The sequence below is a fragment of the Colletotrichum aenigma genome, assembly GCF_013390185.1.
Source record: "Colletotrichum aenigma strain Cg56 chromosome Unknown KSG_Cg56_contig01, whole genome shotgun sequence".
Classification (NCBI taxonomy): Eukaryota; Fungi; Ascomycota; class Sordariomycetes; order Glomerellales; family Glomerellaceae; genus Colletotrichum; species Colletotrichum aenigma.
The window spans coordinates 7313760-7337788 of NW_023500907.1; the positions used below are offsets into that span (position 1 = coordinate 7313760).

The 24029-nt window shown below is 55.5% G+C and overlaps 7 protein-coding genes across 7 annotated transcripts; 3 read left to right on the forward strand and 4 right to left on the reverse strand.

Moving 5' to 3' along the window:
- Positions 1–191: 191 nt before the first annotated feature.
- Positions 192–715, forward strand: CGCA056_v001933 (37S ribosomal protein MRP17; the record flags this gene model as incomplete). The annotated part of the gene is made up of 3 exons (XM_037317192.1): positions 192–215; positions 277–308; positions 424–715. The coding sequence occupies 3 exons, from the start codon at positions 192–194 to the stop codon at positions 713–715; spliced, it is 348 nt and encodes a 115-aa protein (XP_037186037.1).
- A 616-nt stretch (positions 716–1331) lies between these two features.
- Positions 1332–2443, reverse strand: DCN1 (Defective in cullin neddylation protein 1; the record flags this gene model as incomplete). The annotated part of the gene is made up of 4 exons (XM_037317193.1): positions 1332–1770; positions 1873–2047; positions 2100–2185; positions 2343–2443. 4 exons carry the CDS (start codon positions 2441–2443, stop codon positions 1332–1334), a joined length of 801 nt encoding a protein of 266 aa, XP_037186030.1.
- Positions 2444–5117: 2674 nt separating this feature from the next.
- rad4 (S-M checkpoint control protein rad4) lies at positions 5118–7951 on the forward strand (the record flags this gene model as incomplete). Its single annotated transcript, XM_037317194.1, has 3 exons — positions 5118–5222; positions 5317–5644; positions 5694–7951. 3 exons carry the CDS (start codon positions 5118–5120, stop codon positions 7949–7951), a joined length of 2691 nt encoding a protein of 896 aa, XP_037186031.1.
- A 641-nt stretch (positions 7952–8592) lies between these two features.
- On the reverse strand, positions 8593–10622 carry CGCA056_v001936 (uncharacterized protein; the record flags this gene model as incomplete). Its single annotated transcript, XM_037317195.1, has 2 exons — positions 8593–9939; positions 10035–10622. The coding sequence occupies 2 exons, from the start codon at positions 10620–10622 to the stop codon at positions 8593–8595; spliced, it is 1935 nt and encodes a 644-aa protein (XP_037186032.1).
- Positions 10623–15597: 4975 nt separating this feature from the next.
- Positions 15598–18298, reverse strand: CGCA056_v001937 (Uncharacterized protein; the record flags this gene model as incomplete). The annotated part of the gene is made up of 2 exons (XM_037317196.1): positions 15598–18069; positions 18119–18298. 2 exons carry the CDS (start codon positions 18296–18298, stop codon positions 15598–15600), a joined length of 2652 nt encoding a protein of 883 aa, XP_037186033.1.
- Positions 18299–19084: 786 nt separating this feature from the next.
- ATAD5 (ATPase family AAA domain-containing protein 5) lies at positions 19085–22822 on the forward strand (the record flags this gene model as incomplete). The annotated part of the gene is made up of 2 exons (XM_037317197.1): positions 19085–22003; positions 22052–22822. The coding sequence occupies 2 exons, from the start codon at positions 19085–19087 to the stop codon at positions 22820–22822; spliced, it is 3690 nt and encodes a 1229-aa protein (XP_037186028.1).
- A 162-nt stretch (positions 22823–22984) lies between these two features.
- CGCA056_v001939 (uncharacterized protein) lies at positions 22985–23740 on the reverse strand (the record flags this gene model as incomplete). The annotated part of the gene is made up of 1 exon (XM_037317198.1): positions 22985–23740. One exon carries the CDS (start codon positions 23738–23740, stop codon positions 22985–22987), a length of 756 nt encoding a protein of 251 aa, XP_037186029.1.
- Positions 23741–24029: the final 289 nt, after the last annotated feature.

Sequence of the window (24029 nt, forward strand, 5' to 3'; positions counted from 1 at the left end):
CAGTGCGGATGATCCGTACCCATCATGCGCCACACAGTCGTGGCTGAAGCTCCTCCCCACACCGTCACTAGCCACATTCAGCAATCGGAAAATTCCAGACCTGTGGCGCAGGGCCTCCGAAATAATTTGGCCATCGCGAAGCTCCATCCACATCTCGACTCAACCGCAGTATCGTCAATGTCGACCACAAGATGTTGTACGAACTCGTAGGAATCGTAAGCCCTCTACTTCCCGACGCACTTCATGCTTCAATCCAGTGACTAACATCTTCATCAGGTCCGTCCGGGCAACCTCGCCGAGGTGAAAGAGTATGCGACCAAGCCCCCCTCCCCTCCGAACCGTACCACCACCGCCCCACGATCTTCTCTCTACTCTTCCTCCTCAACCCACCTCTCAATACGTCCTAACATTTACCTACCATAGAATCGCCCTCACCGCCGGCCAAATCATCCTCCGCAATGGCGGCGTCATCCGCGGCATGGCCAACTGGGGCGTCTTCCAGCTCCCCCGCCCCGTTTCCAGGGCGCAGATGAAGCACAAGTCGGGCCACTACTTCGTCATGCGCTACGACGCATCGTCCGCCACGCACTCCGACATGCGCAACACCATCAACCTCGATCCCCGCGTCATTCGTACCGCACACGTCAAGCTCGGCGACGGCAAGCTCCAGACCGCCGCCCGCTTCGGTGATGTCAAGTGGGATGGACGCCACTAAGGGCGTGAAGACGAGAGGGACGAATTCAAGGATGAGCGAGAGGACAATTGTCTCTGTGCCGCGAGGAAATCTAGAGACATGGAGTCTTAAAACCGATGGAGGATGTATGATATTGAATATTCCCGAGCCAGCGCCGGGTTTTTGATGGCCTGTATTAAGCCGGCCACAGCGCGGAGTGTACAACTACGTGGCACGAAACTACAAAATAGAAGAAATGATCTCCAAGCATACACCAAAAGCGCAAGAGCGGCGATGTGTACTATAATAATCAGTCTGAAGTTCGTGAGTCATATCTGTGTACTGGCTAATGCTGGAATCCGATGCAGCCCGCTCCCAACGTCAGCAGCGTCCAACGCCCGTGGACAGCTGATACTATTTCTGTATGGAGTATGAATGTTCGCCAAGTCAACCATGCCCCGCTGATACGCGAGATGACAGACATCTATCCCTATGAGGAGCTTTCGTGGCTTCGATAACCTTCGACTGTGAAACCACGGACTATGGCGTAGACTTTGGCGCGTTTATGAGCCCTCGATGACATCGTATTCTTCAACTTGTCCTCCCGTACAAGCAGAGGTTCTTGGCGGATAGGCGTCTTCCTCTTCTTCTCCGATTTCTAAGCGTCAACGTCCATAAGAGCGGAATCGGCCTTTCCAACCCCCTTTTCTCTGCACCAAGCCACGAAGTCGTCAATAACACTCGGCCAGGCACCGTCCTCGTTCCAGAAGGACAAGGTCTCGTCCGACATAGTCTTGGTGGCGAACTCGAGAATCATGTTCCACATGTCGCGGTTGACAGAACGAGTCCACTTCTCATCAAGGAATGACGACCACAACTCGAGCCAGTCATGAGACTTGGTCTTCCATTGCCAGCCTGGTGGCGAGAACAAGACGCTCCAGTAGACCTTTGCTGTGTCGAGAGCTAGCGCCTTCTGGTTTTCCTCCTTGCTAGCGACAAAGGTGTAGCGGTAAACTTTTTTGAAGTAAGCGGGATCAGTGGCGAGTGTGTTGACCAGAGACTTGACGTGCGCGGCGTGCGCTTGACGCGTCGCGGACCTGAATACTTGTTAGTAAAGAGCCTGCAGCGTGCATGATTTTCAATGGCAAGAGTGACAATGTCAGGGTAGCAGCCATGACATATGCGCGGTAAGAACATACCCGGTTGTCTTCCAGCCATCAATGTAGCCTTTTTTCGTAATCGCGCCAATAGATGGCGACTGAAGAAGCTCTGCGACCACAAGCATCTCGGCGTTCTCGAGGTCTACGCCAAGATTCTCAAGATAGGCCATGGTCGACTCAACACCCATCGTGTCCTTCTCATCTCTTGAATCATCTGGGTCTTGAGTTAGCGAATTCGGACCGAGAGCGGATCGGTTTACCCGTACCACGAAGCTTGTCGAACATCTGACCCAAAGACGTATCGAGTGCTGAGGTTGTGGGTGTGGTGGTGCCACTGGTGCCAGAGAAGTAGCTATAGACAGACCCGTTAGCATGTTGTTCTCGTTCAAACGTGGTGGAGATGTTTAACAAAGACGTCGACAACGTGTAACAGCTTCGAAGCGCTGACGACATGGGAAACGAGACATGACTGGCAACTTTGCTTAGGAAGCCGAGAATAATTCAAGTACCCGGAGTGTTTTTTCTCCTCACAAACAGGGCTGTTCTTAGACCCTTTTCGTTTTGAAGAAAATATGCTTTTAGATGCGCGCTTCACACCGTCCCAGCCCATCTTCTCATAAACGCTGGATCGCGCGGCGTCGGTTGTTTGGCAGAACTCAGCAGCAGGCTAGCCGGCGTAGCACGAGACGAGCCGCAGGGCGATGAGTTATAAGGCTGAGAATACGGTATCACCGGAGAACCGTATAGAGTTTGTGTTATTTGCAGACTTGCAGACGGCAGGTTCGGAAGGGCAGCGGGAGTGTCGACTGGGCCCCCCTTTCAACGAACTTTCGTGATCGCCAGTGATGGGTGGCAGCTGGTTGGCAGCCGGGCCAGTCCGTGAGTTGAAGCGCCGGTGTCAATTAAGACGGAAAGACGGGAGCTGGCTAGTCGAAACAAGCCTGAGTGGCGGCTGCCACGGCAGTTCGTCGACTTAAGGGCCATTCTAAGCGCAGATTGAATGTTTCAGGAACCATTGACAATCGGCGTCGATTCGGCCTTTCTCTTGATTGTGCGGACGGTACGTGACCCCGAAAAGGGACTGGGCTGCGACCTCTTGGGTGCAGGAGCATTGTCCAGCAAGCGCAGCGCAACGGCAGCGTTGTCGAACCCGGAAAAGCAGCGCTTCGGCGCAGTGAGTGGGCGGGAAGGCCGCATGCTCCCCCACAATGGGTACCTCAGTCAGAACGTGGGCGAGCCGCCGACAGGGCAAGGTAGCGTGAGGTACAGCAAGGTGCGGTCCGTATCCATGCGCGGCGTGCTGCTCTGCAGGCCAAATTGCCCCGAGAAGGGCCGGTACGCTCTTCAGTCCGATTGATGGATGCTTCGGAAACCACTTTAAAAGAGCGGTAAAAGACCGCTGGCAGGCGGCGTAACCGGGCAAAGACATCCAGGCACCGAAGCGAGAGACGAAACAGAGGGATACAGAGGGATACAAAAGCGACGTGCAAGACGAAAAGAAAAGCCATGTCGAACATGGAGAGCATGACTTACGCATCGACGGCCTCGTTGATCTTGTAGCCGGAGTTCTTCAGGTACTGTTGGAGTCGACAGTCAGCATTTCATCCAGCATTCAAGAGTTGCATCGATTCGCCATAGTCTCCCGTCTGCCCCTCCCCCGCCAAGGCAAAGGTCGCCTCGGTGCCCATCCAAGCGCAGCGTCTAACGGTGCAAGACAGCGCGACACAACGTTGCAAAGCACGACAGCAACCGACGTTCCTCCGGTAGGTAGCAGACATGGCCTGCGTCTTGCAACGTCGGGTAGGACGATGAGGGGTTCTCCAGCAGTGGGGGAGAGGTCGGGGGGGCTGCGCGAACGAGGGACGAGAGCGAGACAAGACTCGGTTGGGATGTTTCTCGGTGGGAGATGAACGTACCCGTTGTGCGGTTCTGTCACTGGCACCAGTCAACTGCACGAACTGGGTCGCCAAAGCCTTCTGGGTTGACGAGGGCGGCATTGTGGCTGCGGTGGTTCCACCAAGTCTGTCGTATCGATTCGGTCTCGATCCCGAGGGGCGGAGGTGAGGTTCTGGGGATATCGCGTGACGCAGCTGTTCTCTTTGCCGACAAGAGGAGATTGCGACGGTGTGGGTTGGTGACTCGGGCGCTGGTGCAGTAGATGTAGACGAGGTCAGCTTGAAGTAGCGATTGCCGCGAAAGACGGTGTCGGTTCCAGGCAGGTCAAGGGTCGCGAAGGACGTCGATCGTTGGTTGTCGCGGAATGTGGTGGTCGAAGGGAAGGCAGAGGAAAGAGCTAGAGCTGCGACTTTGGAGACTGGGACGAAGCAAGGCTGAGATAGATGGTGGGGTAAGAGCGGCCGACGGTTTTGAGGCGGGGCAGCTCCTTCATCGGCAGGCAGCACAGGGTCACCCACACTTTTTTCTTGCTTCGGGCAGCTGGAGAGGTCAACCTGGAAGGCTCTGCCTCCCCTCACAGCGGTTGGTCGCTAAGGCAGTGGAGGGCCACAGGGTGCTGCGGGCGGTCACCAGCGGTGTCTGAAGCACAGAGGTGCCTGAAATCAGCCTGTCCCTGCCTCCCGCAACTCCCGTCAATGAAAGTGGGAACCCCGCCTTCCTAATCGGGCTCAACCTAAGTCTTTGGAGCTTCAACTCGACTTCCATGCCTAGGACTCGCTTTTCAACCGTCAACGTCCCCTTGAGTCTCTTTCTCTCTCCTCACCACTTTCACCTAGCAGTCTCGGGTCATTCCTTCCCGCCCGTTTGCTTCATCTCAACCTTCTTCGTCCCTATGCAGAGCCATGCGCTATCATGAAACTTGGCTTGCCTTGGAGACGCAGGACTTGGAAGTTCAGACGGGTGTCTAATCGACCACAATTCTCTGTGCCTTATGACCCATTTGGGCCTTCAAGCTGAGGTACCTGGGCAAATAAAATTACTGACTGTTGCTCGATGTCTTTCTTGATAGGTACCTAGCCGGATGTTAGATCCATCACTGGCGGCCAAGATACAGCGCCTTCAGGCAGCTGCCGTGCACTGAGGGTGCTCCAGAGGCCCCACACTCCCCCAATGACGTCTACCAATAGCGCCTCCTTGCCAGACTTCCATCGCTGCACCGACGTTAATTGATTGGAGCAGGCAGCAGACGCGACTTTTTTCCTTGACGCGCCGCTGCCCTTGGAAACAGCTTCACGCATGTCACTCGCTCTCTGGCAATCTTCAACCAATTTCAACAGCAATACAAGCAGCTCACCCGACATACCGCCTTCCAACGATATGCTATAGAAATGGACTCTCCGTACAGTCGGGAGTCGAGCGAACCCCCATTCGACTCTGCGCATCCCTTCAAGGGCGTCGTTGTCTGCTGCACCAGCATCCCTCCTGACCAGCGGGTAAGTCGTGATGCACATCGCTTTTGCCCCTCAGCCACCCGCGAGACTTTCTACCTGCGAACTCTGCCCGGACAATCTCTCACACCATCTTCAGGCAGAAATAGCCAAAAAGACCGAAGAGCTCGGCGGAATCCACAAGTACGACCTCACCCCCGACGTGACCCATCTCGTTGTCGGCGACTACGACACCCCAAAATACCGCCATGTCGCCAAGGAACGTTCCGATATCAAGGCCATGGATGCCGCCTGGATCGATGCCGTAGGGAAGCTGTGGATGGAGGATGTCAACATTGACTTCCCGGCTGTCGAACGCGAACATCAACTCAAGCCTTTGGAGACATGCGGCGAGCTCCCCGATGCCACTAATCCTGCCGAATCGAAGCGAGGGAGCCTGTTGCTGTGCATGACAGGCTTTGACGATCGTAGGTTCGCCCAAATCCGCGGCGAGGCACAGTTCTGACACCAGTGTAGCCGACGAACGTAACCAAATCATCGAGCGAATTCAAGCCAACGGTGGCACTTACACTGGCGACCTGACGAAACGAGTGTCGCATTTGATCGTACATAAGCCAGAGGGAAAGAAGTTCAAGGCTGCCCGTAACTGGGGTATTCGTACTGTTTCCCTCGCATGGTTCGACCAGACTGTAGAGCGTGGCTTGATTCTCGACGAGCAGTGCTTCGATCCGGCTCTGCCACCTGAGGAGCAGGGCCAAGGTGCTTGGAACAAGGTCAACCCGAGGCGGGTGTCTCTCGGCAAGCGGTCGAGATCCGGCGTCGTTGAGGGTGGTCAGAGGAAGCTGCGAAAGACGGCGAGTATGAAGCTTAGTAGCCAGCGCGAGTCGCTTTGGGGCGACATCCTCGGCAGCAAGCCCACCGGAGAGTCCTCTGCACCCGACAGAAGCGAGAGAATCGAGGTTCAAGACTCGGGTATTCACGACGCCATGGTGCAACCAGCTCCTGATGCGGGCATCTTCTCGATGTGCTCCTTCTTCATGAGTGGTTTCGAACCGTGGAAGACAAAGATCCTAGCCGAGACGATAGGTTCCCTCGGCGGAAAGACCTATAACCTGTTCGAGGAGATGGTTGCAGATCCCAGGGTCAGACCACGCCATAGATTCCTGATTGTCCCGCAGGAGTCTCAGCCCTCGACACATTATCAAGTCCCTTCAGCACATGTCGACAAGATCCAGATTGTAACGGAGTTCTTCATCGAGCGGTGTTTGCACAACAAGGAGCTTTGCGACCCAGATGGTCATGTTCTGGGCCGTCCGTTTCCCGTGTTTCCTATCTCCGGCTTCGAGGACCTGTCTATCTGCACGGCAGGCTTCACCGGCATCGATCTTCTTCACGTAGAAAAGGCCATGAAGCAAATTGGCGCCAAGTATGCAGCCAGACTCAACGAGACTACTTCAGTGCTAGTCTGCAAGTCCATCACGGAAACGCGCAAAGAGAAGTTGAAATTCGCCTTTGAAAACGACATACCTATTGTCGGCTCAGACTGGCTTTGGGAATGCATAACGACGGGCTTCAATGCTCCCGTAAGGACATTCATGTTCTCAGAAATCAAGCAAAACCCCAACCTCGAACCCCGACCGAAACCCAAGGAACAGCCCAAGGAAACTAAACAGCCGATCCAGAGAACACGGTCCGAACCTATCCCTCACATGCCGAAGAAGCCTGTATCACGGCACACGTCTGCTGTGGGAATTGACCAAACCGCCTTCCAAGATGACCGTCCAAAACCTGCGGCCCCAAGGCAGAGTATGAAGAAGGCGGATTCAGCTGCGTCTTTCCAGTTCCAGACTGCCAAGACGCATCAGATGGATAGTTTCGGTGGCGGGACTGTCAATGAATCTTCTAGCGTGCGCAACAGAATCTCTACAGTGGCGGCAAGACCGGCCATGTCAAGGACGACGAGCGTCGCCGACAGCATGGACCCGACACCTTTATCGAGATTGGATGCGCAGGAAGCCGCCGAAGATTTGCCCGAGGCGGATCCCTCTCACACATCTGACAAGGGCGCACTGGATGCCCAAATGAGCGAGGCCCAGGAAAGTGTCAAGAAGGATCAGCGCAGGAAGAACGATGGAGATCAAGAAATTGTTGACGAAGATGAGAGAGACGCCGATACCCCGCCGCTGGGAGCACGACAGCGTAAGGCTGTAGAGGAGGAGGAACGTGATCGCCGTCTTGATGAGAAACAGGACGACCAAGTTATGACATCTGCGGAAGGGGAGGTCGAAAGCCAGCTAGAGCTCAAACGTGGTGAAATGCCAAAGGTGGATCTGGAAGCCCAGCTCAAGGCAGAGCGTGATGCGCAGAAGAGGGCAGAAAAGGAGGACCTCTCCAGCAAGATTCTCGGTGTCATTGAGAAGAGTGCGGAAACCCCCAGTAACGAGGAGCAACCGCAGACACGGCGTCGCAAGGCTCGCGTCTTTGGCCGCGCTATCAGCAACGCCTCAGTAGCTTCCAGCGGCAGCGCCGAGTCGCGGATTGATGCCCTCGGCCGGCCCACAGAGGAGCAGCCTCAGGAAGAGCCGGAGCCGCCGTCGACACAGATTCAGTACGAGGATCCCGGCGCCCAGCACCACCGCGCAAAGATCAGGAGCAAGATGCTCGGGGAGGAGGTCAAGCCCGCTACCAGTCAGGGTAAGATCATGATTGGCGGGTTCGAGTTCGACGGAGATCAGCCGAAGATGCCTCGTCGGCAGACGAGGAGCAATGCTTGAGCTAGTACATAGCACAGGATTTGGTGTTTTTCGATACGGAGTGATTGACGGGTTCTTGGGAGTCGTTGCATGGCCGGCTCGTTATAGCATTGCATAGCAGATACGACACAGGCATAACCAATATATGAAGGACATGGGTAATGACGCCAACGGTTCAGATAAATGAGGGGGAGAAGAGTGGTAATAGCAAGATAAAAAACCAACATCAATCTGGGTATCATTGATTGCGTTTATATATACTTCTACATCCAGCGGCGGACGCCTCATCCACTTTGCCGCCCCCGAGAGATGGTGGTATCATCATCCTTGCTTCGTCCGAACACCTTCTCCTATCCTTACAAGTGGTGGATACAAAGGGAATTTGTGCGTCTTGCAGACGGATTTGTAACTTTTTTGGTCTTTTTTCTTCTCTCTCGCCGGTGTCCTGTATTCCGATCTGTACTGATATATTGGGGGCGCAGCCCTTGGGAAAAGTCAAAACAGTGAAAAGCGCAGAGTGATATCCCAAATGACCAAAACGAAAACTGTGCTTTGCGTAGATGTACTGAAAACAAGCAATACAAATGGTACAGATCTGGAGACATTTACAAGCATCGTACAAGACTCAGAGAATGGGTGGTAACAGGGCGTAGTCCGCTCATCTACAAGACGGACGCTGCCTCTGTGAGCACGCTCAACAGACTCGCCGCAGCACCGCCGATGCCCACGGCGCCGAGCGTCTCGCCCCACGCCTTCTTCTTGTCCCGCCTCTCGCGCTCCGCCGTGCGGTCGCGATGGTGGCGGCGCGGGTAGTGGTCTCTGTCGCGGTCCCTGTGTTCGCGGTGCTCGCGGTGCTCACGATGATCGCGGTCTCTGTAGTCACGCTCGCGATCACGGTTGCGCTCGCGGTCGCCACGGTCCCTGTCGTGGCCACCGTCGCGGTGATCCCTCCTGGACGACCGATGCCTACTCTTGTCTCTTTCCTCACGGTAAGAGCGGGGAGGGGTAGGCTCCAGCTCGTGCGGCTCCGGGTCGAAACGCACGTGGTTCTCGTTCTTGTTCTTGAGGATTGGTTTCGGCTGAACGGTGGCGGAGGGAGATGTGCCCTTTTCCTTGTCCGTCGGGGGTGGGACGATGTAGTAGGCTTGCTTGGATTCCTTCTTGTGGTCATAGCCGCTGTCGGAAGAGGTAGCGTCGGAGGAGTCCCAGAGAATGTCGTCGGAAGAGGAGGTGAAGCCGCGGGAGTCGGCTCGTCTGCGGGAGCGGGGGGTGGGGGGTGAGTTGTTGCTATTATTGGGCGGTGGGGGCCGTCTACCCCGGGAGCGGGCCGCCCGGGCCTCGGCCGAGAGGCGGGCGAAGTTCGTGATTTCCTCGCGAGTCAGGACGCCAAGGACCGCGACATAGTCCGGGCGGGCTTCGTAGCGGACGCCGGCTCGCTCGAGGACTTCTGGGGAGACGAGGGCACGGCGGATGCGGGTCCATTGTGCCTCGAGAGGGATGTCCTTGCCGCGGGCGTCCGGGGCGAGTCGTGAGGCTGATGTGCGCGGTGAGGCGCCAAAGGGCAGTCCGCCGCGGGACATCGGGGGTACGAATCGTGGTGAGACGCCGAGGTTGCTGGCGACCTCTGGAGGGAGGTAGCGAGTTGAAGGGGATGCGTCGGACGGGGAGATGGAGTAGTTCTGGAGAGGTGTGGTGGCGATGCGGAGGTTTTCCATGCCCGTGTTGAGGTTGTCGAGGGCCATCAGGTCCCGGGTAGAGATTAGGGCAAGGGAATCGTTGTGATCGTCCATCTCGTCTTCACGGTCGTAGGTCGACAGGGAGCTGTATTGAGCCGGCAGATTAGGGACGGAAGTGCGCGGGTCGACGGCGGGAACGGCTTTGCGGCGGTCGTTGTAGGAGCCGTAGGTTTCGCCGCGTTCTTGAGCGAGCAGGCCGCGGACGGAGGGAGGAGCCATGGCATCGTTGCCGGTGGACTCTTCAAGCTCACGAATATATGCGCGGAGGACCTCCTGTGTGAGTTGTCAGTTTCCATATGTCGTGAAATTCTATAGGACGGAATTTGTGGAGTTGTGTTATCCATTGGACATGTGTGCTGTATGCGTACCTTGTTTTTCCGCAGTACTTCCTTGGAAAATCCTTCCCTTTCTAATTCTGTACGAAACTGTTGCCAAAGATCTTCGTCGTCGTCGCCGACGCCGCTGTGTCTGCGGGCAAAGAGGCGGGCGGCGATCGCGTCGACCTTGTCTTTGATATTGTCGAGGTTGCCGCCCTGCTCGTTGACTATGCGCTGGGCTTTTGTGGGGTTCTGCAGTTGAATGGTGTCGAGAAACATGTCGATACTCGTCTTCTGGTTCGCGAGCTTGGTGCGGATCATGTCAATCATGTCGCGCTCGCGCTCCTCAAGACGATCCACGTCGCCGTATTTCTTGAGGATAGTCTCGAGCTGCTTAAGGTTGAAATCGCAGTCCTCGACGAGCGGCGCCAGCTGGCGGTTGTAGACGGCCGCATCGTGGGAGTTGAGGAGGGAATCCGGGTCTTCGGCCTCGACCTTGAGGTGTTTTAAGACACCGTGTAAGCGGCGGACAGCGATTGCAATGTCTGCGAACTCTGGGCCGGCGGACTTGGCATGGCGGAAGAGGTCGCGGGCGAAGTCGTCCAGGGCTCCGAGGTTGGGAAAGTTGCCGTTGCTCATGGCGGCGGGTGAGATGTGGTTGTGGTCAGTGCCGGCGGTGTTTTTGCTCTGACGAGCGTATTGGAGTTTAGCGATGTCTGCCTTTGGTGGTGGTGAGGTCGTACGTGAGAGTGAGTGGTGAGAACGTAGGGTAGGTGTAGATGGGAGACGGGTGGGATCTTCTACTAAAGCTGCAGAGTCGCAAGCCAGCGGGAGATGTGTTGAGACGCTGCGAGGGCGGACCGACGGGTATAGGCAATATGGGGTGCGGGTTAAGACCAGGGACAGTGATGGATGCAGGTCAGGAACCGCAATCAAGATGTGGCATCAGAGGAGAGGCCTGGGGTGAGGTTGTCTTGAGTGAGGTGTGATGCCAGGGGTGGAGGGAACGTGGGTGACGGAAGCGCGCGGGTTGAAAAAGGAAAGGCTGGATGTTGGTTGTGCAGGGGATGGATGGGATAGAAATGAGAGGATGTGAAAGGTGGGTGAGCAGAGAGGAGGGAGGATAAGAGAGGAAGAAGGGCGAGGAGTGATTTGTGATGTGCTACGTGAGGTCCGAGAATAACATCCAGGATTCGGAAGATGTCAAGGGCGTCAAAGTGTCGACTGGAGGAGGTAGAGAAGTGTACAGCGACTCGACTCGGTGAAGGCACGTATGGCAAGCAAGGTCAGGTCCGGTAATGTAGAGAATAAGGCAAAAGGTAGTAAATCACAAACCACCAGGTCTCGTTGGTGTGGTATGTAATAGTATGGCAGCCGAGTCGAGTCGAGTCGAGTCGAGTCGACAGGCGAAGGGGACATGGGGGGACAGGACCAGGCCCCAAGGCAGGCCGGCCCACGGGGACAGATGGTGATATTGTCATCGACGGACGGCCAGGTCCCAGATGTCAAGCGGATGTCAAGCTCCTTCCCCCCAAGTGTGCTGCAAGTCCTCACTTGGGGACGAGTGACATGGGGTCATGGGCTGAGCCAGACGTGGTCAGCTTGTACCTCGTCTGGCGTACTCTACAATACGCGAGTACAGAAAGATACGTCTCGTTGGAACACGGCAGCAAATCATGTGGACGTATCCGCAAGGTAGAGCGCAGGCGACTTCCACTTGGGCCCCGCGACCTCTGTGTTCACAGTGTTTTCCTGTTTGAACTGTCGACGTAGATGTAGATGTAGACGTAGACGGTTCAAGCGCTCTCGAATCCTCTCTCTGTCTCTGAAAGGGGACGTTTTGTCGAGAATCCGTTCCGTTTGGTCGTGGGATCTGCGGGCGAGTCCTCCAATCCGTTTCTCCCATTACAAACAATGGTGTGGTGCGAGAGGCTTGAGCTCTCTCCCTCTGATGCCGCAGCCCAGGCAGAGGTACTTTGCAGAGGGCTGGCTGATGACTGCTTGCTGGGCTGAGCTGTGATGTACCGCGTCGCGTTGCAATAGGCGAGGCGATGTGGGAAGGACGAAAAAAAAAGGTGGGATGAAAGACGGAGGTTGCTGCCGGTGACGTATGGCTGCCAGATCCATGAAATCATACTTTCCGGGGGTCACACAGAAAGACGAGACAAGGGGGGAAGGGGCCACCTCAGTGACTGCACCTGCACCTGCCTAGCATGCCCAGGACAGGTGCAGCAGGCGCACGCAGTACCTACCCACCTACCTAAGAGTAGAGTACTGCGTACCCTGAGGCAGAGGCAGGTGGGATCGGCACCGTTTCCTGCCCACCTGAGCCTAGCGCCCCGGCGGACCAAAAGACCCTGAGCTGCGACTTTCCCGTGTGGCCGTCAGTGGTTCCTCAGCTGTTTCCCATCTCCATGTCAAGGATTCATTCATCCACTGTTTTGACAATGTGTCGCTCTGTTGCTCGCTGGCGGCTGTCGCCGTGATCGTTCGCGTCAATGAAGATGACACTCGGGGGTCACAACGGCACTCATTCGCAGGCTGGAAATAGCACTTCGGCAGCTCAGCTGGGAGAGTGCGTAATTGTCCATAAACAAGGCACCCACGCACCATAAACACCCACCCTGAAATAGCCACCGTCTGTTTGAGAGAGATGTTGTTTCTCCATAAGGCTGTATGCCGTGATAGCAGAGTATCCGTACCGAGGACAGGTGCCTGTCAATCACCACCGTCATGCTAAGCGACCAGGGCCCAGTGCGGAATAGAGAGGCACAGAGGCACACACCATGACCACCACCCCGGAGCTCTCCAACAAGCTCACTTGTGCCGTCCGGGGTTCGATTTCTTGCATCGTCATTCCTCTGGGGTGCCTGCTCTGCGACCCCAGCCCGCCGGGACAACCCTGTTTCCACCCTGCGCCACCGACCTGGTAACTCGACCTGGGAGTCAGAGGGTGGCGCTCTCTCTGTCTCTGCCCCCTCTCCCCCTCCTCTGTAAAGCCTCAATGGAGAATGGGAGCACCAGCAAACCAAAGGCCAAGAACGCCCTGAGACTCTGGGAGGCGCTCGCGTGAGTGGGTGAGCGAGTGTCAAGGCAGAATGCAGCGAAACGCCCGACACGGACCTGAACTGATCTGAGAGAAAGAAAGACGCAAACCATGGCCTGGTTTGATGGTCTTTGGGCCCCCTCTGCGCCGCTACTGTACAACACGAACGGCAACCCGCAGGAAACGTTCCATGACTGGCTGGGAGAGGTCCTCCGGCGGTCCCCGAGATCGTGTTGAAGCACAAGACCAAACCAAAAAAAAACTAGCTACTTCAGCTTTTTTAAAGAAAATTTCTCTTTTTTGCCTTCTCGTTCACGTACAGAAAAGGGGTTCCAGTCGAGGTGGGGATTCTGCAAGATGCCATGCCATACGGAACCCGCGAACACGCAGAATACGGGGGGCAAAAGGCAAAGTAAAATCGGTCATGCAGCAGTAGCTACAGTAGTAGTGAAGTGCAGTGCCATGGTTCGTCTTGGCCTGCGAAAAGATGCCATTCGCCATTGAACATCGTCTTCCATTCCCGTGTTCAGGGTCCACCACGCTTTCTTACTCTTAGCCTCTGAGAGGTATCTTCGAGAACGAGAAGAAACGGAAAGAGAGTTGACACTGTCAAGGCATTCCGTTCCGTTTCGAAAATGGCTTCTAGGCTGCATTGCGGAAACAGCACCAGACGCGGTCGTTGCGAGTCTGCTTACGAATCGAATCGTCTTTTGGTTGTGGAATACATACGCAGTCACTTTGATGCCTCGACGCATGGAACAGAGCGGCGGGCATTGCACGAGATATCTCCCCTATTCCCGTGTAAATGCCTCTTCCCGACAAACTCTCAAGAGACGTTCTGACTCTTCCGCCTCTACTTTTTGGTTCCCTATTCCTGCCGAGCTTCACTTTCGTCTCGTCTTACGGATATGATGAGATGTCGCATAGCTGGGCTTTGCGCTGTTCGATTTCTAACCAGGCACATGCCTGCACACTGCCGTGAACACTCCTACTGCAGGAAAGCTCGCCTTGCTTCGACGTCTCTCTCTCTCTCTCTGTTTTGGATATGACTAACATCATCTGTTTTTTGCAATGTTTGTACAATGTTTTGCCTCCTCGGGAAGCGTCTCCAGGCTCTCTTGCATTCGGTAGCGTCGCAGCAATCTGCCCGACCAAGCCTCATCAGCCCGAAAGCGGGGGACGAACAAGAGATGCTATCCGCAGCATGCAAGCGCAAGCAATAGCTTCATAGCTCAGATGTTGGAACATGTCAGGCGTGGTCGGCGGCGCATTCTGATTGGCGCATCAGCTCATGCAGCTTGGTTCCTCTGGAGAAGCGATTGCTGCTGCGTATGCTGAGCCACCCACCACCCACTACCACCAAACCGCATCTAACACACCACACACTCTTTCTCGTGCTCCCATACAAACTATTGATTTTGAGACAGTGAGGCTGTCAGATTGCTGCTGTCCAACTCACCAAACCTAGGCAGCAACCGCGCCCGAACCTCTGATCAGCCAATGATGAGCTGCAAGGTCAGACGTGGGATGCATTGGAGGGTAGGGCGGGATCGGCTTTCCCATCTGACGGAGCTCGGGCCCGGGTGCATATGCTCTGACGGGATTGTCCCGCAGCTTTGATCTTCTTTTTACCACATGTCGCCGAGGATTGCGAGATGTAGACTTTTCTTCTCTGTGTGTGTTCCGCTTGAACATTGAACTTCTTGATTATTCATGAAGCAGAAGCTGACTCAAAGAAAAGAAACATTTCATATGCCAAAAAGGCGAAACGTTGAGAAGCTAGCTGGGTAGGTTTGAACATGAAGAAAAAATGCCGCGCCTGAGCTCCGTTCGACACACCGAACGAATGACTCAAGCAACAGCGAGATCTATTTCCAAGCAAAGCAGACCAAGCGGAAGATACTTTCAGAGGCTCTTGTCTGCGGGCTAGTAATCACCATGGAACTGTGTACATCTTCTTTCCTTCTCAACATCTGAATAAACCTCCGGGCTGGCACTTGTTTGCCGTTTGGTGTCACACCGGCGGAAGGCTTGCACGATTCCGATTCGTCCACCGTCCGCAAAGGCAATCCGCCAGTCAGCCCAGCTCTGCGTTGGTCGACATGTCAGCTGCCGTTGAGAGCTTCCTTCCGGTATGAGTCGCTTCTTGACCATTTCCCATTGTTCAATCAATGCAAAGTTTATTATGCTATTCCATCTGGCCATGGGGGAGGTAAAGCGGTTCCAGTTCACTGTAGCTGGATGTGGATGGCCTCACCGATCGTAGCCGGGTTAGCTTCGTTTCGCTTCGCCAGGCCGCGCCGCAGAATGTACGCTTCGGTATCCGTTCATGGTATCTTTTCCAATGGGGGCGTTGGCTCTGTCTACTAGTTCTTTTTCGTCTTCCCTTCACTGCCTGCCTGCCACCAGGCCGCCTTCTCCGGGGCGCGTTCTATTGCCCCGGACTTACAGCCCGTGCAGAGCCACCCCTTTTGTTTTTCTCAGCCCTAACTCCAACGTGCAAATCGATAATCTCACATGGTAGCATCGCCCTCCCGCGTCGAACACGTCCTTCGTCTGACATGCGGCTCAAATGGTAATCCTCTCCAGCGAGTACGCCTTGACCTTCTGACTCAGCAGGAGTCCCCTCTCACGCGAGGTCCTCTCGAGCACCTCACCGCCCGAGACGATCTTGTGGTTGGCCACGGCCTGCTTAGACACCAGGCCCAGCGGCAGACGAGGCGAGATCTCCACCTCGAGAGACACCGGCTTCTGCTGCCCACGTGCGGCTGATGAGGACTTTGCAGCCGATGCAGCAGTGCTGCCGTACTGGACCGCGTCACCGACGAAGGCGCCCAGCGTGACGGCCTCCTCAAGGCCCTCCAGGGCGGCGCTGACCTCGAGCTTCAGGGCGGTGATGAAGTCAGCCGCATCTGCTTGGTCGCCGGAGAAGCCGTTGGTGAGCCAGCCGCTGGGGCCGACCGAGTCGATGCAGCGGGATAGAAGCTCGGCAATAAGGGAGATAGCACCGTCGGGAGGGGCTCTTGAAGCATCATCGCGGTCAAAGTTTGTGGTGTCGACGTATCTTGAGGTCCACGCGCTGCCGATCAGCTGTACTCTCAGGAGGTGGATGAGGGAGAGGATCTCGGTGGGGTTGAAAGTCTCCCGCAGAGCCCGCACTGTCGCTACAGAAGAGTAGTTGGCGAGCTTCTCAAATGCCGTCGTGAGGGTTCGGGCGCGGAGGTTCGAGTCGTCTCCCAGATGGCACTCGGCCAGCTCCAACTCCTTCTCCAAGTGATCGATTTCCATCTCGACGTAGTCCTCCTCTTTCGTCTCCTTGGGCGCGGGGAGAAGCAGCCTGGACTGCTGGTCGAGGCTGCGCATGATGATTCGGATGACCAGGAGGAGCTCCCTCTCGCCGAGCTTGGTCGATGAAACGTAGTTCATAAGTAGCTCCATCATTGGGTCCATATCGGCGAGTCGCTGGATGAGCTTGTCCACAACCGGCTCCTGGGCCCCTTCAGCTATCTCGCCCTTGAAAGCTGCAGTCATGTTGGCATTTGTGAGGTGGCCGGCCGAGATGAGGTAGATCAAGACATTGCTGGCAGGGAGGACGCAGCGCAAAACGGCTTCTGGTCCTGACGTGTCCACCGTGAACACTCTGCTGATAGCGTAGAGTACCCACCGGCGATCCACGGCAGGGTACGTCTCTGATCGTTCCAACCACTTCCAGTCTGGGGTTTGCACTCCATCAAGAACGGCGGATTCGTCGATAGCAACACCAAATCTCTGAGCTAGCAAGCTCTCAAACGCCTTCCAGTCCTGCGCCAGCAGGAAACCATCTGCCTTTTCTACATCTGTGAGCGACTCTTTGACGTACGCGTCGGAAAGCGTACCAGGGAGATACTGCTCAAATGTGTTGTTGCCAGATCCCTTGGGCAAACTGGCCGGCACTCCGTCTCCTCTCGGCAGACCTCGGCCGATGGAGTCGATAAGCAGACCCTCCTTCCCGTGGGACTTGGGACGCTCAATCTGGATGGAGACGAGAGTGTTGCCAACAACCGACACAGCCATATCGAGCTTTGAAAGGAAAGTCACTAGCCTCGGCGCTTGGTCGTGGCCCTCGGGGAGCTCAACCTTTGTCGACGCTTGAATCGAATAGAAGGTGGGATTCAGGATGCTGGCGGTCTTGGAAGACAGGCTGAGAATCGAGTGCTCCGAGATTTGGAGGAACGAGGTGTTCTCGGCGAGCGGCAGACGTCCCTGAAGCTTCGGTACGGCGCTCGTGAGATCGTAAGTTCGGAGGACGGGTCCGCTCAGCTGGAGCAGCTTGCCGGACTGAATGTGGAGCTGGTAGCTGGCAGTCTCTGCCAAGGTCTCTTCCTGAGATGGCAGAGGGGTGGTGTGAATTTGGACTAGAGGCTGCGAAGAAACCGTGGGCAGAACGCCCAGAACGATGAGGAACCTTGATGCGGTGTTTTCACTCTCGGCACGGACAACGATAGTGAGGACATCCGGGTTGAAGGTCTTGGGATCGACTTGACGTCCAAATGAGCCGAAAGCGTCTTGTCGGCCCTGAAACACGCCATTCAAAACCTCAGAAGCGGTTGCGTGAAGCGCAAACTCCACCTCGTACTTTGCGACTGTTGATGGAAGCAAGTCTTTGCACAGGTTGTACGAGGAAGCGCTCCACCTCTGCTCCAAATCCTCCGCGCCGAGGCAGACGACCTGGCCATCTTTGCAGAATCCAATCACGTCGCCCTTTTGATCCTTGTTCAGTTCGGTCCCGGTCGCATCCACAGCAGTAGATGTGAAGAGGTACGTAATCGGCGACTTGTGGCGCACGCGCTGCGAGGTGCTCGAAGAGTTGGTCTTTCCGGTCGCGTCGACAACGTCACGGCAGAGAGTGATCTTGGCACCAGTCGTGTCTTGGGTAGACAGATATGTATAGTTGTTGCGACCATTTGCGGAAGCATCTTGGTATCGGATTGAGTGCGGCGCGCAGGTGAACGACTCTTGAGGCGGGATCGGGTAGGAAGTTCGCAGTCCGGATGATGGAATCTACAACGGTTAGCAAGGGGCCAGAAAGACACCGAAGCTTGAAACTGACATGGTAGATGTTGGCTGCTTCGCCATCGACACCGACGACGACTTCGAGTCTCTTCCTCTTCTTCGAGCCAGCCTTTTGGGTATACACCTCGCCAATGTGGTACTGGCCCTTCGTGTGGTCGAGAGGACGCGGCAACGACGCCAGAACATCCGGCCGGTGGATGCGAAATGTGGGAGCCATTTTGGGTCTTCGATAGCTTTGACACGGTCTCGGCGATCCAGATGCGTTCTTGTCAAGGCCTGGGTTGGACTGCTGCTGCTGCAATTGGTCGTGTGGTCCAAAAGCGCCGGCCGTGTAAGTGATGGCTTCAAGTCGAGAAAAAAAAAGTTGGGAGGACTTTCCGTAGTGGGGTGCGATAGCAAGATTTCGTTTGGTTCGCACTGTCAAAGCCGCAGTAGCCTAGGTGGCTGGGACAGTGCCCGAAAAAAAGCTCAGCTTCTGCCTTCGGATTATTACCCTCCGGAAGCCGGTATCGATAACGCAGATAAGATAGGCAAGGATGTGTGATAAGAGGAATGCGATGTGGATCTGTGGGCCTAGGATGTTAAGTGTAATTGAACACTAATGGCAGTCGCGCTACACGTTGCTGCCCCCGGCGATTCTCCCAACGCGATTCACGCGACTGGTGATGCTCCAGTCTCGACATCGCCGTCTCTCACCCCTCCACAACTCCCTGCTTACGACTCGACCTTACAATCTCACGAGGAGCTTGTTTTTGCACAAAACTCTCTTGTCAGCAACTCTTTTGGCTTAAAGAGTCTGTTTTTCTTCTTTCCCCCCATCCTAGGTTTTTCTCATCCAGTCGCATGCCCTCTGACGTAGTTTGAAGGCGCGACGGCCGAAGCGTAAGTGCCAAACACGAACACTTTTCAAAAGGCTTCCCACGTTCTCAATCATGCAATCACTGACCTCGAGATCTTAAATTCAGCTTCGTCTCATCTCATGGGAACACTCTTGGTAGCCAATATGGCCCCAGAAGGGCTCGATGGCTCCAACCAGAGACTTCATCCATTCTTTGTCGCAGGAAAGAGCAACGACTTGCCAACGCCCGAGGCAAACGCGGTAGACCAACCTCCAAATGCAAACGAGCAGACCCCGATCAAGAAACCTGGACGATCTAAGAAGCAGAGACACGCTTTGCAGCAACCATCCAGCGACATTGAACCGCACTCTTCCGACATTGACGAGGATGGACCCGACCGCAAGAGACAGAAGACTGGCAGTGCTGGACCGGGCTCAGGCAAGAAGAGGGGACGCCCTAGGAAGAAGGCGAGTGTACCGGCGAACGATATAACGAGCCACTTCTCCCAGAACAACGGTGTCCCGCCAAGTGCCCTCGCCAACGAAGTGCCACGAACGCCTCCTCCCGAGCCAGTTATTGCCCAAGAAGTCTCTGTATTGCTTCCTAAAGCTCCACCAACGAACCCTGAAGCCTCTTCGACCGTTGCGGCAGGCTCAGCACTGCCTTCCACAAACCAAGACCAGTCGAAGCCAACCAAGGTCCTCAAGTTCAACCCAAAGACTGGAACAATTGGGTCCCCGCCCAAGCCCAAGCCAGCTCCCGCCGAGAGCTCTAAAGGCGCCAAGTCCTCAAAGTCGCCCGCAAAGCCGACTCGCATCATTACTATTAGATATGGTCATGATACAGAGACGCGCGCGCGCATTGGTCCCAAGATACAACAGATTCTGGATAGTCCGTCCCCAAAGAAGGGGAGTCCGAAGTCGAAGACGACGCCCAAGAAACCTCGAGCCAAAGCTACGAAACTGGAGCAGGATAAGACGAAATCGGGTACTACGTATCCAATGTTTCTTGGAAAGGCCAAGAATGCAGCAAAATCCGACGCGTCTCCAGCTCCTGCACCGAAACCACCAAGGCAAACCATCTTCAGTTCTACGCCATGCTCGCCTAAGAAACAACGCGCGGTCCCTATGACTGGAAAGATCCCGCAGTTTGGCATGCGATCCTTGGGACTCAAGGTGCCAGGATCATGTCATCCGGCATGGCCAGCCCAGGGAATGGCCCATGTCAGGGGGTTGACAGCAGAGGAAGAACAACTGTCCGCGGCTGTCCAGCAACTCCAAGTCTCTGATCGGAAGTCCAAGGGCCAAAACACCAATATCTTGCCCGGCGAATCAGTCATTGATATGCTTGTCAAGTCGTTAGACACCCTCGGCATCATGAAGTCTCTCCAGGATACAACTGATGATTACCAACCACCTCCACCTGAGCTTCGCCTGCCGGGAAAGCACTTTGAGAGTGGCCGCAAGCTGCGTTCGCGGATCAAACCTGAGCTACGAACATGCTTGCCTCTTGGGAGCCAGAACGACGAGAGTGATGACGAGGTTCTCACGGCATCCACCCGAAAGCCTCACCCAGCTGTTGCTCGCTTATATAATTCCCTCGAGACCAATCTTTCCGCATACGACAGGTCTCAATGTGAAGAGCTCACTTGGGCGCAGAAATACGCGCCTATCCTTGCAGAAGAAGTGCTGCAAAGTGGCAAGGAGGGTGTACTTCTCAAGGAATGGCTCCAGACACTGAGGGTCCAGTCTGTGAATACCGGTGCAGCAACCGCCGATCAGAAGTCTGGTGCTAAGCCTGGATCTGCGACAAAGAAGAAGCGGAAGCGCAACAAGTTGGACAACTTCATTGTATCCGATGGCGACGAGACAGAGTTCCTGCCGAGTGTCTCTGATGATGACGAGGACGATTGGTTGCCTACCCATAGTCAAGGTGGTCCCAAGAAAACCGTGGTTCGCAGAGACATTGGCAAAGACCTCAGCCGACTAACCAATGCTGTTGTACTGAGCGGTCCGCATGGCTCTGGCAAGACTGCGGCGGTTTATGCGGTTGCAAAGGAACTGGGCTTCGAGATATTCGAGATCAATGCGAGCAGCCGCCGAAACGGCAAGGATGTGATGGAAAAGGTCGGAGACATGACACAAAACCATCTCGTCCAGCAAAATCGCCAAGGAAAGGATGACAGCAAAGCCGTGGACGACGAAACATCCAAAGACATTAAATCTGGCAAACAAAACACCATGATGTCCTTCTTCAAACCCAAAGCAGCGACCAAGCCTGAGTCGAAGCCTCAAGCCGAACCAAAACCCGAGCAGAAGACCGAGCAGCCAGTTGAGGCACCCAAGACCACCAAGGCAAAGACCCAAAACCAGAAGCAGTCCTTGATTCTTCTTGAGGAAGTTGACGTTCTTTACGAAGAGGACAAGCAATTTTGGGCAACCATCATGAATTTGATTGTCCAGTCAAAGAGGCCCTTCGTCATGACCTGCAACGACGAGAATCTTGTTCCATTCCACAACTTTGTCCTCTATGGCATCTTCCGATTCACACCTCCCCCTGGAGACCTGGCTGTAGACGTGCTTCTTCTCGTCGCTGCGAATGAAGGCCATGCTCTGAAGCGCGCAGCTGTGAGTGCACTCTATGAGGCAAAGGGACACGACTTGCGGGCTTCTTTGATGGAACTCAACTACTGGTGCCAGCTTGGAGTTGGCGATCGACGGGGTGGCTTTGACTGGTTCTACCCGCGTTGGCCCAAAGGATGCGACAAAGATGAGAACGGCGATGTTGTCCGTGTTGTGAGTGAAGGGACATATCTAGAGGGAATGGGATGGATAAGCAGGGATCCTGCAGTCACCGGCAGCTCCCTTGCCTCTGAGGAGGAGTTGATGACACAGTGCTGGCAGGGCCTGGGCTTGGACTTGGGCAACTGGCATGATTCCCTCGACATGGCATCATGGGCCGAAAGCGTACACACTTCTTCCGCTGGAGACCGAGCTGCCGCACTTGATGTGTTCTGTGATTTTTCAGAGGCGATGTGTGCAGCTGATCTTTGCTCTGGTGGTGACTTTGGGCTCAGATTACAAGTAAGTGTGACTCGGTCCTGTTGGATGAGCAAAACTTACTGTCGACAGGAATCCCTTGACCCTACCCAGCCAGATATCTCAAGCAAGTCGCGCGATGACTTTGTCGTTGGACGGCGACTCCTTGAAGCACCTCCACTTACGACATTTACCTACACAGCCACCGCCATTTCCAACAGCCTCAAATCCGCCGCCCGTCAGACCCTCCAAGCTGCCCCCAGCAAAGCTGGGTCTGCAGTCAGCATGGATCACATCGGGGAGGGCAAGGCAATTCAGCAGATGCGGCGATCCTTCAACAAGCCGACGAAAGACACAGCCGTCTCACGATATGATATGAGTCTGGCGTTCGATCCGATTGCGGCTTCAGAGAAGGCACTGGCAAGCATGTCCAACAGTCTTGAGCCGTCGATATTCGACAGGACTATGCGGATGATAACACTCGAAGTCGCACCATATGTGCGCAGCATTATCGGATACGATCACCGTTCAATGCAAGAGCGCCAGCAGAGAAGCTCGCTTGTCAGCGAGGGCGGCAGGCCTGGCAAGCGAATGCGCAGTACTCGAAGTGCGCTCTCGGCTCAAGAGGGCGTGGCGCGCGGTAGTACTCGCAGAGAGAGCTATTTTTCTGCCGAGCTGAGCACGCCTTTGGTCATGAGGACCGGAGGAGAGGATTGGCAGGCGGCTGTGGATATGGAGATGAGGCTGATGCCGCGCCTGCCAAGTGTTGCCCCGAGTGACACCAGTAATGAGACGGCAGCGCCAGTGTCGAATGCCGAGGTACCAGTGCCGAATGCAGAGGTTCCGACGTTGAGCGCGGAGTAGACGAACATAATGATTGGGCTGCATTCAGGAGCTGGAAAGCGGCACGCTTCAGGGAGTTTGTGGAAAGGCATTAGCAATGGCTCATTTCATCGATAGATAACACGGCTAGATGAGATTGAACTTGATGATTTTTTTTCTAGCTTCTTCTGGTCCCCGCCGTCTTCAGTAGTAATCTGACCGTCGCCTCGACCTCCTATCATCGTACACAGTTTCTGGCCTTCGCCCATCAGGAGACGGAAATCGGGCTGCGCCTCTCCTACTCCAGTCCTCAACGGCATCCTCCACCCTCCTCGACCGGTTGTCCTCATCAAAGAACCTCTTGCTACTTTCCGCCTCCGACCTCCCAGACGTCTTCGCGTACCTCACAATCTCATCCCTTGGCGGCCCCATGATGGCCTCTTCTGTCAGCCTTTGCCCCCTCGGCTCCTCAGCAAGGCGGTACGTCCTGGGCGGAGGATTGTAATCGGAAAGGTACCCGTCACTCTCGTCCTCGTAATACCGCGGCCCCCTGCGCGGCGGTAGCCTCCGCGGAGGGCAGTCGCACTCGGGGACATACCCGTTGTGTCTGTCGCGGACGACGTTGCGGCGGCGGGAGTGGCGGCCGGGGGCGTTGAGGGTGTCCCAGTGGGGGCCGCGGACCTCTGGGTGTTTGCGTTTGTGCCAGACGCGGTGGATGCAGATTGTGGCGACGGCGATGGCGGCGATGAGGACTGCCGTCGTCTTGAAGGAGGGCTTCTTCTTGGGGAGGCGAGGGCGGCGGTTATTGTTGTTGTTGTAGCTCCGGCGGGCGTTGCGAGGGTGAGGGCCGGCTGAGGATGAGCGGGAGCGCGGTGGTGAGCGGGAACGGGAGCGAGATCTTGAGCGGTAGGAGTCGGATGAGGATACTGAGGACGAGCGGCGGCTGCGGGAGGGAGGCATTTTTTGAGATTTTTGATGTTGCCTGTGGTCGTGATGAGAATTCTGCTTCGGGGTGTTGCGAAGGCAGGTGAGATGTTGGCCAGCCTTCTCAAGTGGCGGTATATGAACCTTCCCTTTCCCTTCTCCGTCAAAGACAGATGAAGAAAGAAGGGCAAGCTATCAAAGACGAAAGAAAATCCCAAGGTGTGGAATTTATCAAAGGGAGAACCCTACACCGACGGACAACGACAGTGCGGTACGAGAGTTTGACGGCTTGAGCTTCGTGTTCCCCGGTGTCAGAGTCCGTACC